The sequence below is a fragment of the Pteropus vampyrus genome, unplaced genomic scaffold (genome assembly GCF_000151845.1).
Source record: "Pteropus vampyrus isolate Shadow unplaced genomic scaffold, Pvam_2.0 Scaffold193, whole genome shotgun sequence".
Lineage (NCBI taxonomy): Eukaryota > Metazoa > Chordata > Mammalia > Chiroptera > Pteropodidae > Pteropus > Pteropus vampyrus.
This window is the reverse complement of record NW_011888974.1, coordinates 3,382,284-3,398,394: the sequence shown is the minus strand read 5'-3', so window position 1 is coordinate 3,398,394 and position 16,111 is coordinate 3,382,284. Positions and strand designations below refer to the sequence as shown.

The following is a 16,111-nucleotide window of genomic DNA, read 5'->3' as shown; positions in this document are numbered from 1 at the left end:
GGCCTGAGGGAAAGAGAAATGGAGGCTGCTCCGGAGCCCTCAGACTGGGGCTCCCGTGGAAAGGCCTCCCTGCTGGGCAGGAGGAGGCCGACTCTGGGGAGGAACTCGGTTTAGGGCCTAGGGGGCCACGTGACCCTCCCCCAGGAATGTGGTGACGTCACCGGGGGCGTGGCCGTCCCCCAAATTGGAGAGGAAAGGGAAAAAAAAGCCAGAAAAAGTTTCTTTCCTGGAGTTTCTTTCCGAAACGAGGTGTGTGACGGAAGAAGGGGTCAAGGCCTGAGGTCTGGGGTGCCGTGGGATTCTGACTGCTGTCCGGAGTCCCCTATTCTAGGCCATGTCGGGGCCCACCTGGCTCCCCCCGAAGCAGCCTGAGCCCGCCAGAGTCTCTCTGGGGCGAGCTCACCCCCGAGGCGCCCTGGGGCCGCCGCCAGCCCACGGAGCGGGTAAGGTAGCCCCAGTGTGGTGGAGGAGGCCACCGCTCCTGCTCCCGTGGAGCCTACTCCTGTCAGCCAGGCTGGATCCAGCCGCCCCTACCCTCTCTATGCTCTCCCTACCTCCTGCCTCATTCTTGGATCCCAGGTGTGGGGGGCAGGGCGGCAAGGGGCGGGGGGGAAGGGGAGAAGAAAAACCGGAGAGGGGGGCCTCCACAAGTGTCACCCTTGTCTCCTTCCCCATCCCCACCTTCACTCTTTTCCCTCACCCCAGCACTCCAGCCCCACCCCAGGGTCAATTTTTGCCCCCTCCCATCTGAGCGGTGTTACCAGGCCCCAGGGGGACCAGAGGATCGGGGGCCAGCCTGGGTGGGTTGCCATGGAGCACCCCAGGGCTCGCAGGTGAGAACCGGGATTGTGGGGGGGCACCCAGGGCAGGAGATGAGGCCATATGATTTGCATTCTCCCTGCATTTGCTCTATTCCCAGGGTCTTCCCCCAGACAGGGGGGGTCTGCGGCCAGGAAGTCTGGATGCTGAGATAGATTCCCTGACCAGCATGCTGGCTGAGCTGGATGGGGGTCGTGGTCACACCCCTCGGCGGCCTGACCGGCAGGTAACACTCCTAACCTGCTCTTATCCCCGCCCCCCACCTTGTCCCCTGCCCCCTTTTCCCCGCCTAGTCCCTTCTTTGTCCACCCAGCCTACTCCCACCTACCCTCCCCCTCTATGTAAGTGATGCACACATAGAAGCTGGGCCACTAGAGCTAAGTGGGCTGTCAGCCACTCAAGGGTGGACCCTTATCAAAAACCAGCCCTTACCTGATGGCCCCACACATGGGGTGGGGGGAGGTTTCCACAGCTGTGTGTGTACTGTAATGGGCCTGTGCACTCCTTTTTTATCTGTATTTCTCCCCAGGCTTATGAGCCTCCTCAGCCCCCTGCCTACCGCCCTGGCTCAGGCTCCCTGAAGCGGAACGGAGGGGGTGTTCCTCCTCTGCTTCTAGCATCCCACTATGGGGGCCCCACTCCAGCCTCCTATGCTACAGCCAGCACTCCCGCTGGCCCTGCCTTCCCTGTGCAAGTGAAGATGGCACAGCCAGTGAGAGGCTGTGGCCCCCCCAGGCAAGGGGCCTCTCAGGCCTCTGGGCCCCTTTCGGGCCCTCTTCCTCTCCCAGGCCGAGGTGAAGTCTGGGGGGCTGGCTATAGGAGCCACCGAGAGCCAGGGCCTGGGGGTAAAGTGGAGACTGCTGGGGTCTCCAGCCCTGCAGGAGGAGGAAGAGGAGGCGGGTATGGGCCCCAGGTAAGCCCCGGGTACTGGGATTTGGGGTCCTCAGACAACTAGACACTAATTGGGTGGGGTAGGGAGTGGTGTTTAAGTCCTGGTTGTCAGAAGTCTGGGGTATCAGAGCTCTGGACCCCTTAGGGGTATGGGGCAGGTCAGGAAATGTAGGAGGGAGGGGACTGGAGTGGTACATTGGTTTGAGGCCCACCCCTGGACCCTGAGCTGAGACATTCTCCAATGAACTTTTTGTGTGGAATTATCTGTTACTCTCTGGTATTTGACAGCATCAAGAGTTAGAGGTAGAGCCAAACCCTTGATTCTTACCTCTCAGGTTCCCCTGAGCCAGCCTCCTGAGGAGGAGCTTGAGAGGCTGACCAAGAAGCTGGTGTACGACATGAGCCACCCGCCCAATGGGGAGTATTTCGGTGAGCTGAGTCAGGGTGGGTGGAAAGGGTGGGAGGCTGGAGTCAGAGGGACAGTGGCTTTGGCTTCCTGGCCAAAGGGAGGTTGACTCTGTCCCTCCCTGTCCCCAGGCCGGTGTGGTGGCTGCGGAGAAGATGTGGTTGGGGATGGAGCTGGGGTTGTGGCCCTGGACCGCGTCTTTCATGTTGGCTGCTTTGTGTGTTCTACGTGCCGGGCTCAGCTTCGGGGCCAACATTTCTACGCCGTGGATAGGAGAGCGTATTGTGAGAGCTGCTATGTGGTAAGTGGTTGGGGCTGGGTGCTAGAGTCTGCAGAGGAGGCAGATGGCTTCCATCCAAGATGGGAACTAGATGTCCAAGTTCCAAAGAGCTGGGGGACTAAAACTGATACACAAGAAAGGAGGAATTAGGTAGCTAAATACTGGCTGCTGGAAGGGAAGGACAACAGCCTCTTACAAATTTGAGGCATTTTAGAGTTTAGGGAGTATGTTAAATTCCTGCAACACGCTGTGAGGCAGATATTACTAACTCCTGAAGGAAACTGAAGTTCATAGAAATTAAAATAACTTGTCTGGGAAGCTGCAGTGCTGGCATTTGCACTTAAGAGTTGTTCAAGGCCACCTTTCACTAAATCATATGCAGGGAGTTACCTAAATAGATGGGTGGGGTGGCAGGATGCCTGTAGGGCTGCCGTGGACCTCCCCAGGCCCTGACCTTCTTGCCCTCCTTCCCAACAGGCCACCTTGGAGAAGTGTTCCACATGCTCTCACCCCATCTTGGACCGGATCCTGCGGGCTATGGGGAAGGCCTACCACCCTAGCTGCTTCACTTGTGTGGTGTGCCACCGTGGCCTTGATGGCATCCCGTTCACAGTGGATGCCACCAGCCAGATCCACTGCATTGAGGACTTCCACAGGTCAGGCTGGGTCCCCAACTTTATCTCAGTATATTTAGCCTTTCTTATCTTCATTTCTTCAGTACCAGCCTCTCCTGTTTCTCACTCTTGCCATGCCTTGTTCTTGCTAACATCACTTTCTTCCCCAAGATCCAAGACCATACCTCTGGCTGCTTCCATTCCTTCCTGCATCCCACCTTCTCTGGGCTCCACTGTTAGTCCCCTCCAACCCTGGGGCTTGACAACCTCCTTGGTTCCCTTCTACCCCAGGAAGTTTGCCCCACGCTGCTCAGTGTGTGGTGGAGCCATCATGCCTGAGCCAGGTCAGGAGGAGACTGTGCGAATTGTTGCTCTGGATCGCAGTTTTCACATCGGCTGTTACAAGTGTGAGGTTAGGGGGCCTGGGCAAGAGGTTAAAGGGATTCTTGAGGTCTGGGGATGTTAGGTATGGTACAACCCAGGGGTCTGGGCCTGATGGAAAGTTGTTGCTTCTTTCTAACAGGAGTGTGGGCTGCTGCTCTCCTCTGAAGGTGAGTGTCAGGGCTGCTACCCGCTGGATGGACACATCTTGTGCAAGGCCTGCAGCGCCTGGCGCATCCAGGAGCTCTCAGCCACGGTCACCACTGACTGCTGAGTTTTCCCAAAAGCATCTGCTGCATTCTCCCTTCTCATCAACCACTTTCCCTGACATCCACCTTTACAACTTTGTCACCAAATGCTGTTTCCTCTTCCTCCAATCATGAAATAATAATCTCCCAAGAGTTTACATAACACTTCAGTCTGTTGTCTCATCTGATTCTCACAGCAGCCCCACACAAACACAACTGTTGTGACTGTGCATTTTTAGCTGAGACATGACGTCCCAAGTTGCATGGTTCCCAAGTGGCAGAACTTTGGTCTTCTTAGTCCTGGTCCAATTTTTGCAACTCTACCACAGTTGGCCCTCTGCATCCTGAGTTCAATCAACAATCAACGATAGAAAATTTCAGGAAATGTTACATTTGGCTAACATGTACTATGTAGTTAGACTTACCATGGTTGTACTTGGTAATTAACATGTACACTTTTTTCCTTGTCCTTAGTCCCTAAGCAGTACAGTGTAACAACTACTTACATAGCATTTACATTGTATTAGTTATTACAAGCAATATATTTAAAATATATAGTAGGATGTGTGTAATTTACATGCAAACACTGCACCACTTTATATAAAAGACTCGAGCATCTGAAGATTTTGGTATCCCCAGGAATCCTGGAACCAATCCTCTGTGGATACCAAGGTACCCCGCTCCCAAGGGGTGAATGTATATACCTTTTTTATGTAGTTTGGCATAGAGACACTCCTCTCGGGACCAAGGTTACAGCGTGCTCCAAGGAGAGCATTTCCTACTAAGTCTTCACAGTCAACTCACCTAACAAGGACTTGGTGGTATCCTCGGGGTGGTGGTGCATTTAATATGGGTTAAGCCAGATACTGCCTGTTGAGCAAGACCTCAACCTACCACCTACCTCATCAAAGAACTGGTTGGGGATGACACTGAGATTTGCCAGTTTTGCTTACAAGAAGGGAGGGGTGTGCCTTTGAGAAGAAAAGCAGGAACAATGGGTTTTGCAAGTCGCATTTTACCGAGGTACCAATAAAGGCTGGTTCCCCTGTGGGAGCACAAAATGGTGGTATAGGCTTTAAAATGGTTGCTCTATCCCGCTAAACGCCGGCACTCCCCAAACCCCTGCCCTGCGCGAGGAGCTACGCTAGATGAGGTCCGAAGGGCCGAAAGCAAAGTGGTGGGGTATAACAGCTGAAGCGAACTGGCTCGGAACCGGACACTTCTGGGTAAGTGCGACCTTTGGCCTAGGCCCGAGTAAGTTATCTTTTACATACAGAAGACCACCCCCTTCCCCAGGCTGCGCTTGGTCCAGTCCGGACTCCGTGGTTTCTCTCGGTCGCGTAGTTCTCGTCCTGGCAATCTCGCGAGACTTCTGGGTTCTCTCGCTCTCTCTCTCCCCCGCTTCCCATCATCCCCCGGTGCTCCCGGCCTTCTTTGGTTTAGTTCTAGTTAGAGCGGCGCGGGGAGTAGTTTGTAGTTCGAGGCGCCGTTCCGCGAGTGACGCAGGCGCTACGCGAGTGGCGCGCGCCGACTGCCCGTCCTCTGCTGTCCCCCTTTCTTCGCGTCTCGGCCCCGTAGCTTAGAGCGTCTCGTTTCTTTCTCACCCTCTGCGTCGTTTTCTTCGCGCGCCAGAGGCAAGGGGCGGGCCTAGGTATCCTTGAGAACCAGCTAGCCGGAGCTCGAGACTAACGGCCGCGACTCCTCCCAGGTGGGGGATGGGAGGGGCCTTAAGAGCCCTGGCTGGGGCGATCGGGAGGGCAAGGCACCCGGGTCTGACGGGGGTGGGCGGGAGACCCCTGGGGACGAGCGGCGTGTCGGGGGCATCCAGTTGCCAGGGAAGAGGGCACGGGATGGCGGAGACTGCAGAAGGCTGGACTTTGCGGGTGGAGGTGGTTGTGCAATTCCAGAGGGGCGATCCTTGCCTCCTCTCGTCATTGTTCAATACCCTGACCACCCCTGTCCGGGCTCTAGGCCTCTTCAGACCGCGTCATGGGTGACAGTGACGACGAGTACGATAGAAGGCGCAGGGACAAGTTTAGAAGAGAGCGCAGCGACTATGACCGTTCGCGGGAAAGAGATGAAAGACGTCGAGGGGACGATTGGAATGACCGGTAAGACACTTTAACTCAGTTTTGTCCTCCATCTCATTTTGTTACATTTTCCTTGCAATTTTATTAGGGCAAACCATATGAAATCGCTCATACTTGACCGTTTCATGGGGTTCATTTTAACCTCTTTGCTGTTGGCCAAAGGTTTTTGAAATATCTAGAAGATCAAAGCAGTAGAGCTAAGAGTTTGAGTAGGGACAAACGATATTTATAAATTTACTTAAAATGTGTGCACTTTGTTTTTTGTTTGTTCTTCCTCAAGGTTGTTTTTTTTGTGGTATTATAGAATTGATTTGATCGGAGAGGTGGTCAGATCAATTCCCTGGCAAAATATGATTAAATTTCTTGTAATTTATCTTGCCTAAAATCAAAGTTTTTTGGGACAGTGATGATTGGGTTTGACAGTGATGGAGTTAGGTTTGATTCAGCTAATGATTAGTTTTCTAGAATATTCTTAATTGTAGATACGGTGTTTCGATTAAGAAACATCTGTTATGGTTTCAAATAAGGTAAGGTTAAGAGGAACTGTGGAAGATTTAATAAAAGAGGTATTACGAATTTCTAATTAGTGAGCAGATGGTACTGGCTTGATTTGGAAACAGAAAAAAGTTTATGGTGACTTTGTGAGAGCATTTATTCATTCAGTACGGTTTTGAAAATGAATTTAGTAAAGCATTCAGTCTGTAAGTCGCTGTATCTCTTCACTGTGGAGACTGGCAGTTTGTTTTCTTTGGTATTTTCTAAGAAAAAAGAAAAGGTGTTCTGAATTCTGAAGATGGATAAGGAGCTTACACTCTGGGGGGCAAAATAGCTTGGGGTGTATGCTGTAAATGAGTATATATGAGAGGTCATCATAAAGATGGTAAGTTTTGAGGGAACAGACCTTTTAAGGAAAGAGTGGTTTGTCTAGGAGAGCTACAGGAAAGTGGCCCTTAGCACGAATTGGAAAGATTAGTAGGAAATCCTCAGACATAGGTGGTATGAACATCTTTGAATTGTGGATATAATTAAAAGAGCACATACTCCAGGTTTTTAGAGTAGTGGTTCTTAAAATGTGGCTACAGACCCTGGGATGGATGTGCGTGAGGTTACAACTGTTTTTGATAGTATTGACATTTTGCATTGATGGTGCTATAGTGATTGTGAGTAAAACTGCTGGAGCCTTAGTACAAATCAAGGCAGTGATACCATAAAGAAAAAAAGAGTCAATTTTGCTTAATGTCCTTGCTGAAGTGGTAGAACTTTAAAGTTGTATTAAATTGGATTCTTGAATGTACATCTTTTTAATACACACGACAAATGGGAAGTATGCATAAAGCACTTTTGTTGCATGTAGGGGGTACAGTGGTTATCTCCAGGAACAGCATTTGTGGGATTGAGTTGTGAGATGAATAACAATGTGCGTGGGTGTGTGGGGGGGAATGCCTCCCCGCCTAAATGAAAGACTGTAAAATAGCGGTAATTCATATTTGGGTATTTGGCAGGCATTTTTCTTGAAAACAAACTAAGAGAACCTATTACATCAAGGAAAATTGTTAGTTTTGTTGCCAATGGAGAAGTGGAACTTTCCAGTGATAACTAAAATTTTGGGAAACTTTTATCTACCAGTGTGAGCTTGACAGCTCCCCACTACTTAAAGACTGTTCTGTGGAGATAGCGATATTAATAAATATGACATTTTTATGTTATGTACTGAAATGTGTCAAGATCCTTTCAAAGAGTAAAGTAGAACAATGGATGTTAATGTAGCACAGTACAAAATAATTGTTAATGTGGTTTCAGATTCAATATTGCATCCAGCCTTTAAGAAACTACCTCTTGTCAAATTTTAGGTGGTATCAAAGAATATTCCCAGTTATATGAAAAGGCCATATTAAAGTATTCCTTTTTCCATCTTCAGATCAGTGTGAAGCCAGATTTTCTTAATATTTTTCAACCAAACAACTTATCACAACAGATTGAATGTAGAAGCAAATATGAAAATCTAGCTGTCTCTATTAAGCCAGACCTTGAAAAGATTTGTAAATGTAAAGACTGCTACTTCTCTGACTAAACTTTTTTTAATAGCTGTTTTTCATAAAAATACATAATTTATGTTAATATATACAAAGTGAATACACAAATTTTTTTAATTTTGAAAACATTAAAGATTGATAGTTATAACTCACATAAACAAAAATTCTTTAATCTTCAATAATTTTTAAGAATGTAAGGCCAAAAAGTTTGAAAAATCACTGGGTTAGAGCAGAGGATTTTTAAAAAAAAATTTGTTACGATGAAGACGGGAGTGGCTGGTGACTGATGGAGACGCTGGAATGACAGCCAGAAACCAAGATTTTGAACAGTGTTCTGCACTGGCAAGGGCATGGCATGATCAGATTTGTGTTTGAGAAATATCACTTTGTAGAGAAGAGGGAGGACCAGAGGCAGGTAAGCAGAACCAGTGCTGCACTCAGAGAAATTTCTCAATCAGGGGATGACAAGGAAGAGGGCAGCTTTGATAGGTTTTGAGGCAGAAGATTAACAAGTCAATAACAAAGTAGTGGTGAGGGTGACACTTGACAGCTGGATATAGGGTGCTATATTGGTATACCACACATAGAAAACAGAAGGATGGAAGCAAGTTTGGGCCCATAGTGGTGGAAGTAATAGGCTGAATTCTGACATGTTGAATTTGAGGTGACAGTGGCTTTCTAGTAGGGGATTGTGAATGTTGGTCTGACACTCAGGAAGAAGCCAGGCTGGAGAAATAGAATTGAGAGCTCTCAGTTTGTGGGCCGAAGTGATGAAAGTAGGCAAGAGTCTTTTTCTGTCGAGAGAGTAGTTTTATAATTTTAGACTTTTAGTCTGGTGTTTCAGATAGGATAGGAAGCACCTGTCCAGGAATTTGACCTTGTGATATCCAACTGTGTCTCATTTACTATTACTTGTTCTTATCACCAGAGAGTGGGACCGTGGCCGGGAGCGCCGTAGTCGAGGTGAATATCGTGACTATGACCGGAATCGGCGAGAGCGCTTCTCTCCTCCTCGCCATGAGCTCAGCCCCCCACAGAAGCGCATGAGGCGAGACTGGTGAGATGGCAACAGTTTCTTTGTCTTCCCTCACTTCTGCTGAGAACTTTGTGTGTCATTTCCTTTTCTTAAACGTTCATAAACCCATCTTTTTTTGTCCCTTTAAACCCTTGGGTGAGAGAGCACATTCCATATGTTCCCTCCCTCGGTCCTATCCTCCTTCATGCTCTGGAGCGATGATTCTCTCCTCTCTCTGACTTTTGTGTCCCCCACCCTCAGGGATGAGCACAGCTCTGACCCATACCACAGTGGCTATGAGATGCCCTATGCTGGGGGGGGTGGGGGCCCAACTTATGGCCCCCCTCAGCCCTGGGGCCACCCAGACGTCCACATCATGCAGCATCATGTTCTGCCTATCCAGGCCAGGTAAAAGACCTGGGGTCCTACAGTTCTTGGGAGAAGGGAGTTGGTGGGCTTATGGGAATGGATCGGGGTTGCTGAAGACTGGCAGGAACTGAGGCACACAGAGGTAGTGCCTGTAGGGGTGCCTGGGGTGATGTCCATGTGGGCAAAGGAAGGGGGTACCTGGCTACCTTGGCTCCCCCCACCCCCCCACCCTGTTCTCCCACAACCAAGACTTCCTGACCGGGCCCCCCCCCAGGCTGGGCAGCATAGCAGAGATTGACTTGGGTGTGCCACCACCGGTGATGAAGACGTTCAAGGAATTTCTCCTTTCGTTGGATGACTCTGTGGATGAGACAGAGGCAGTTAAGCGCTATAATGACTATAAGCTGGATTTTCGAAGACAGCAGATGCAGGATTTCTTCCTGGCTCATAAGGATGAGGAGTGGTGAGTGCCCCTACTTTCCTGTTATCTTTTCCCTAGCATGTATCCCCTGGCCCCGCCAGTGGAGCCTGCAGTCCTGTCCTTTTCCCATTTTCCCCAATCCAGAACTTCCTGGGGGGTGGGGGATGGGAAGTACAACAGCACTGGCTGATGGGTTCTCCTCCTCACTTCAGCATCTGCCACGGCCCCCTACCCATCTCCCTTCCCCACTGTCCTCAGTCAGTGGGACACCTCCAGGCACTTGGCCAGAGCCACCCGTTCCCTTGGGGCCGCAGACAGACTGTTTCCCACTTGCTGGATTTGGGTCATTGTCATCCCTGATCGCCGGGACCCTGTGTGGCTGTGGCATCCTCCCAAAAGCAACGAGTGAATTCAGACAAGAAAAGCAAAGATCTCAGGGTCGTTTGACAGAAAAAGAATTTTAAGTTTTTTCTTTTTGTGGATGTTTTAATTTTAATCAACCATCTTTTCCCCCCTTCCTGCTCCTCCTCCTCCTCCTCACCCTCTTTCTGCTCCTCCTCCTTGAAAAGAGCCAGAACTGGGAACTACACCCGCTCATCGACGGAGCTCGGAGCAAACCCACCTCCACCCCCACCATACCCAGCCCATACATGAGCCCCTGGGCTGAGCCGCGCTGCCCCGGCCAGGCAGACAGGCAGGGCACTGCTGTGCACAATGCAGCAGTTTAGCTGAATGTGATTACTCAGGCAGTTAGTCAGTCAGGGCCCCCACCGCGGAGTCCCGCGGGGGTGGGGCATCCGGGCCGGGACACCCCAGCCAGGAGCCAGCCGGTGGCCCACCTGCCAGCATGGGCCCTGGGCGCGCTAGTTAAATCTTGAGCTCTGTTTGACCAAGCGGCCAAGGTAAAGATCCTGGAGGTGATGCCTGTGGCTTTCCTTTTCTCTTACGCTCAACTTGTGGTTCTGTTCTGTCTTTTACTGACCCTTTTTTTCTTTCTCTTTATCTCACTCTCATGTACCTTTCTCTCCCTGTTTTTTGTTTTTGCTCCCTAACACTTTCCTCTGGTCCCCTGTGTCCCCCCTTCCCCCCCAGTTGCTCTGTCTGGTCTTCAGTTTTTCCCTTTGTTTTCGACCTGGGACTTTCTCATACTTTTTCTCATTTCTAATTTCCTGTCCCCCCGCCCCTTCCCCCAAGGTCCTATTTTAAATGTTTTTTTTTTTCATGCTCCATCCTAATCCTCCACCCCTCTACTCTTGCTCTCCCTGTGGGCAGTATGAGGTTATAAGGGCACTTCAGGTTTTCCCTTTGGTCTTTCCCTGTCTGTTCACCATCTGCTTATCTTCCCATAGTGGGAAGAAAGGTATCCTGCCCTTTTTGGCTTTTCCTATCTGGTGGATTTCAGGTTTCCTTCTGTCTTTCACCTATGGATGGAGGGAGTTGGTGGGAGCAGTCCTTTTAATGACTCTAGTTTGGGGTTGGCGAGAGGGAGGTTTTTTGGGGCCTACTGTTTCCTTAGCCTTCCTCTAAGAAGTTTTGGGAAACTACACTTTAAGTTAGTGATTCCCAGAGATTTAGGCCAATCAGTTTGCCTCTTCAACCCTGCCCCCCACCCCCATAGTCATTCTTCACAAATCCAGGGCTTTTAGTTCCTGGCTCTTCCCCAAATCTAATCAGACAATAAACTGGTTCCTCTGTGGGTTTGGGTGGTTCTAGTGTATCCCTCTCCTAAATTCCTCTGCTTTTATGATCTTTTGTGGGTGTGAGAGGATGGGGGCTAAGCCCTGATTTTCCTGGGCCCCTTCCCATGTCCCGGCCCTGGCCTCCAGTGACTATTTTGTCTCTTCCCTCCCCATTTCCTTTATAGGTTTCGGTCTAAGTACCACCCAGATGAGGTGGGGAAGCGTCGGCAGGAGGCTCGGGGGGCCCTGCAAAACCGACTGAGAGTATTTCTTTCCCTCATGGAGAGTGGCTGGTTTGATAATCTTCTTCTGGATATAGACAAAGCTGATGCCATTGTTAAGATGCTGGATGCAGGTATGTGGACTTGGAGTGGGGGGGTGGGCAGGGCGGGCAGTGGATGTCTGGTGACCAAGGTCTTTGTTGGTAAATAGAAGTAGGTTGATACAAAAGCAAGAGGCTGAAGGCCAGGGCCCCTAGATTGTGATCTCTGCTCCCTTACTTGGTAGCTGTAATTAAGATGGAAGGAGGTACAGAGAATGATCTACGCATCCTGGAGCAAGAGGAGGAAGAGGAACAGCCAGGAAAGCCCGGAGAGCCCAGCAAGAAAGAGGAAGGCCGGATTGGACCAGGCCCGGTGGATGGGGAGCGCAAGGCCAATGAGAAGGAAGACAAGAAGGAAGATGGCAAACAGGTCTGAGTGCTGGGGCTTCTGGGTGCTGCCTTTGAGTGCCGGGGGAAGAGAATGGAGCTGTTTCGGTGGTGGTGGGGTTCACAGCTGGAACCAGAGAGTTATGTATTGGGAGGGGGAGGGGTGAACTTATGGGCTCAGCTGTAGAGGGTGGGAGGGGCCCTCTGATAAAGGTTGATGAGGAGATAGACATCCCAGTGACTGTCTCTATCTGTAGGTCGAAAATGACAGTTCTAGTGATGACAAAACTAAGAAATCTGAGGGTGATGTGGACAAGGAAGAGAAGAAAGAAGATTCTGAGAAAGAAGCCAAAAAGGTAGGGAATCTCTTACATGGGCTCATTGTCATGGCTGGGGTCCTGGTTATCTGGCTTACTTCCTCTTGCCATGGCTCCCACAGAGTAGCAAGAAGCGGAATAGGAAGCATAGTGGTGATGACAGCTTTGATGAAGGCAGTGTGTCCGAGTCAGAGTCAGAATCTGAGAGTGGCCAAGCTGAGGAAGAGAAGGAGGAGGCTGGTAGGTTTTATTTTTTGCTCCCAGACCATTCTGTTCCTGCTGAATGGGGAGGGGAGGTGAGAGGTTGATGAGATGGATGGGAGAATGGCCTTTTGGGAAACGCGGGTGGGATGGGAGGCTGATAGTTTCTCTATCCTCCCTTCCAAAATCTATAATAATCATCAACTCCCACTACCTCCTGTGTAGAAGCAGCGCTCAAGGAAAAGGAGAAGCCCAAGGAAGAAGAAAGGGAGAAGCCCAAGGACACTCCTGGGCTGGAATGTAAACCCCGGCCCCTGCATAAGACTTGTTCTCTCTTCATGCGCAACATCGCACCCAACATCTCCCGGGCTGAGATAATTTCTGTGAGTGAGGAAAAATGGCATTGTGGGCAGGGATGGCACCCAGGCCCCATCCTTAAAGGGGTGGAGGTGTGAGGTGGGGAGAAGATAATCTGGCATTGCTTCTGATATACAATTCTATTTCTTTGATTAGAGAGGCCTCCTCTCCTTGGGCCCATGGTTTTCAAGGGCTGGTTTTGGTTGCACCATTTGTTTTCAAGTGCTATTACTCATGAGCTCTTTGTTAGTTTGTCCTTGTCCAAGTAAAGACTCAAGGACATGGGGACTGAAGGAGGAAGTGAATCCTTGAATCACTAAATGAGGTTTCTCTTTCTCTGTTTTTCCAGCTTTGTAAAAGATATCCAGGTTTTATGCGTGTGGCACTGTCAGAGCCCCAGCCTGAGAGGAGGTGAGGAATGGAGAGAAGTGTGACCCTGAATGAATACATTGGAGAAAATGTGCTGGGGAAGGTTAATGGCTAACATCACTTCTACCCCAGAATTATGGTGACATTTTTTCTTGTTTAGGTTTTTCCGTCGTGGCTGGGTGACATTTGACCGCAGTGTTAACATCAAAGAGATCTGTTGGAACCTGCAGAATATCAGAGTGAGTGCTGGGAGCGGGACTGTTTTAAGGGAGAGAAAGTGTGGCTCTCCTTCCTCAAAACAACCTCTGATCCCTTTGTTCATTGATTGCTTCATTCATTCTGCCCCATTTCATCCATGCAGTCTGCGCACTTTAATTGTGTACTGTTGTCTCTGGGCTAGGCCCTGGGACTGTTACGGTGAACATACCTGGTCCATGTCCTCAGGGAGCTCACAGCCTAATCACTGGTGCTCTCAGTAGGGCCATTCTTTGAGTTGCTGCTTCTTGGGCAAGTGTTGGTGAGCTTTCTGTTCCTTCCAGCTCCGGGAGTGTGAGCTGAGTCCTGGTGTGAACAGAGACCTGACCCGTCGTGTCCGCAACATCAACGGCATTACCCAGCACAAGCAGATAGTGCGCAATGACATCAAGCTGGCAGCCAAGCTGATCCATACGCTGGATGATAGGACCCAGCTCTGGGCCTCTGAGCCAGGGACACCTCCTCTGCCAACAGTTAGTGACTCTTCATAAAACTTTTTCAAAAGCAGCTGATACCTCCTCATATGCTGTGAGCATCTCTGGCCTTACATGATCTGTAGCACTGACTCCTTGCAGCACTTCCAGCTTCCAGCAGAACAGATTGGTGTTATTACTTGTGGGTTAGGGTAGAACAGATGCAAACATAAAGACAGATCCTGAGGCAGCAATAACAGGCTAAGTGAGCTTTGAATTCTTTGCCCCTCACCTTGCCTTTTCAAAAGCTGTTCCTGGGCTACCTACTCCAAGAGGCTTTCTCTGCCTCACTTGTCTCTCTTCTCCCTCCCAACCAGAGTCTGCCCTCTCAGAACCCAATCTTGAAGAATATAACTGACTACCTGATAGAGGAAGTGAGTGCTGAGGAGGAGGAGCTGCTGGGGAGTAGTGGGGGGGCCCCACCTGAGGAACCTCCTAAGGAAGGGAACCCAGCGGAGATCAACGTGGAACGGGATGAGAAGCTGATCAAGGTGCCAGTGAGAGCAGAGTGTGGGATGAACAAGAACCTGGCTTGGGGTGGTAAAGGGGCAAGAGTGTGGTGAACTCATGGCTTCTCATTTCTCTTAGGTTTTGGACAAACTCCTTCTCTATTTGCGCATTGTGCATTCCATGGATTATTATAACACATGCGAGTACCCCAATGAGGATGAAATGCCCAACCGTTGTGGCATCATTCATGTTCGGGGGCCCATGCCACCCAACCGCATCAGTCACGGAGAAGGTGAGTTCCCCTGCCCGAGTCCCATTTGATTCTTTCTCCCTAGCTGCCTCTGGTGTTATTTCTGCTCTGGAGCAGTGCTTTGTCACCTTCTCTAACATTCTCCTTTTTTATTCCTTGATTCTCGCTCCCTTCTCCAACCTGCCATCTCTTCCCAAACCACAGTACTAGAGTGGCAGAAGACGTTTGAGGAAAAGCTTACTCCGCTGTTGAGTGTGCGGGAATCTCTTTCGGAGGAAGAGGCCCAGAAGATGGGTCGCAAAGACCCTGAGCAGGAAGTGGAAAAGTTTGTCACCTCTAACACCCAGGAACTGGGCAAGGATAAGTGGCTTTGCCCTCTCAGTGGCAAGAAATTCAAGGTCTGGGATATTAAGAGTTGTGTCTGAGAAAGGTGGGAAGAGGGGATGAGGGGATGGAGCCAGGAATCTGCCTCAAGGCCTGGGAAGAAACTGCTCACTCAGATTAAGTGGGAGGGGAAGTGATTGGAGTGTTAAGGAACTGCTCGCTCTGTTCTGATTCTCTTTTTTTCACCCAGGGCCCTGAGTTTGTACGCAAACATATTTTCAATAAGCATGCAGAGAAAATTGAAGAAGTGAAGAAGGAAGTGGCATTTTTTAACAACTTCCTCACTGATGCCAAACGTCCAGCTCTGCCTGAAATCAAGCCAGCTCAGCCACCTGGCCCTGCTCAGAGTAAGATACGATCCACGACAGTCTGTCACAATACCTCTCTCAATTTTTCAAGGGTTTCTGGTTCTGTATCCTATTGTCTGTCCCCTGAAGTTTCTGCCCCACCTCAGGCCATATTCCTAAAAGACAGCCCCCTGCTCGCGCCACCGCCCCGCCCCCCCCCCCGCAGTAATTCATGTCCCTGTCTGTGTTGTACTCCCCCCAGGCCTGACCCCAGGACTCCCCTACCCACACCAGACTCCCCAGGGCCTGATGCCCTATGGTCAGCCCCGGCCCCCGATCTTGGGCTATGGAGGTAAGTATAGGAGGGACTTGAAAGGGCTTGGTGATTGTGAGGGGCTGGGAGAAAACAGCTAAGATATAGTTGAGGTTAGAGAGTTTCAGCTCAACACTGATCTTTTTTGTAGCTGGTGCTGTCCGCCCTGCAGTCCCCACAGGAGGGCCTCCATATCCTCATGCCCCCTATGGTGCTGGCCGAGGGAACTATGATGCCTTCCGAGGCCAGGGAGGTTATCCTGGGAAACCTCGCAACAGGTGAGAATAAGCTAAGTTGTCCAAACTTTCTTGCCCTTTTCAAACTAGGAGTAACTCTCATTTCATCTTACCACTTTCTTATCTCACAGGATGGTCCGTGGAGACCCACGGGCCATTGTGGAATACCGTGACCTGGATGCTCCAGATGATGTGGATTTCTTTTGAGCCATCTACTTTTCCTTCACTCTTGTTATCTATATACTTGTGACTGCCTTGTCTTATCCAGCTGAGAATTTTTTTGTACATCCAGCCCTACTGCCAATAAAAGCACTTCCACAGCGA

General features: G+C 50.1%; 2 protein-coding genes across 5 annotated transcripts; both read left to right on the top strand.

The window, feature by feature from the left end:
* Positions 1-23: 23 nt before the first annotated feature.
* TRIP6 (thyroid hormone receptor interactor 6) lies at positions 24-4,194 on the top strand. 3 transcript variants are annotated; one of them, XM_023537555.1, is made up of 9 exons: positions 24-443; positions 706-833; positions 920-1,045; positions 1,349-1,732; positions 2,046-2,139; positions 2,248-2,417; positions 2,874-3,052; positions 3,302-3,417; positions 3,534-4,194. In XM_023537555.1, coding segments are annotated over exons 1-9 (1,308 nt in total). In that variant the 5' UTR covers positions 24-334; the 3' UTR covers positions 3,536-4,194. The 3 variants fall into 3 exon arrangements, with proteins under 3 accessions (XP_023393323.1, XP_011369911.1, XP_023393324.1); XM_011371609.2 differs by having other exon boundaries at positions 3,302-3,422; XM_023537556.1 differs by lacking the exon at positions 1,349-1,732 and having other exon boundaries at positions 3,302-3,422.
* Positions 4,195-5,041: 847 nt separating this feature from the next.
* On the top strand, positions 5,042-16,111 carry SRRT (serrate, RNA effector molecule). Of its 2 annotated transcripts, none has more exons than XM_011371607.2 (20): positions 5,042-5,347; positions 5,611-5,750; positions 8,691-8,819; positions 9,039-9,185; positions 9,421-9,609; positions 11,432-11,601; positions 11,754-11,938; positions 12,153-12,251; positions 12,335-12,452; positions 12,639-12,796; positions 13,120-13,181; positions 13,300-13,378; positions 13,679-13,867; positions 14,185-14,358; positions 14,456-14,609; positions 14,772-14,965; positions 15,142-15,298; positions 15,501-15,590; positions 15,703-15,829; positions 15,919-16,111. In XM_011371607.2, the coding sequence occupies exons 2-20, from the start codon at positions 5,629-5,631 to the stop codon at positions 15,992-15,994; spliced, it is 2,619 nt and encodes an 872-aa protein (XP_011369909.1). In that variant the 5' UTR covers positions 5,042-5,347; positions 5,611-5,628; the 3' UTR covers positions 15,995-16,111. The 2 variants fall into 2 exon arrangements, with proteins under 2 accessions (XP_011369909.1, XP_011369908.1); XM_011371606.2 differs by having other exon boundaries at positions 15,489-15,590.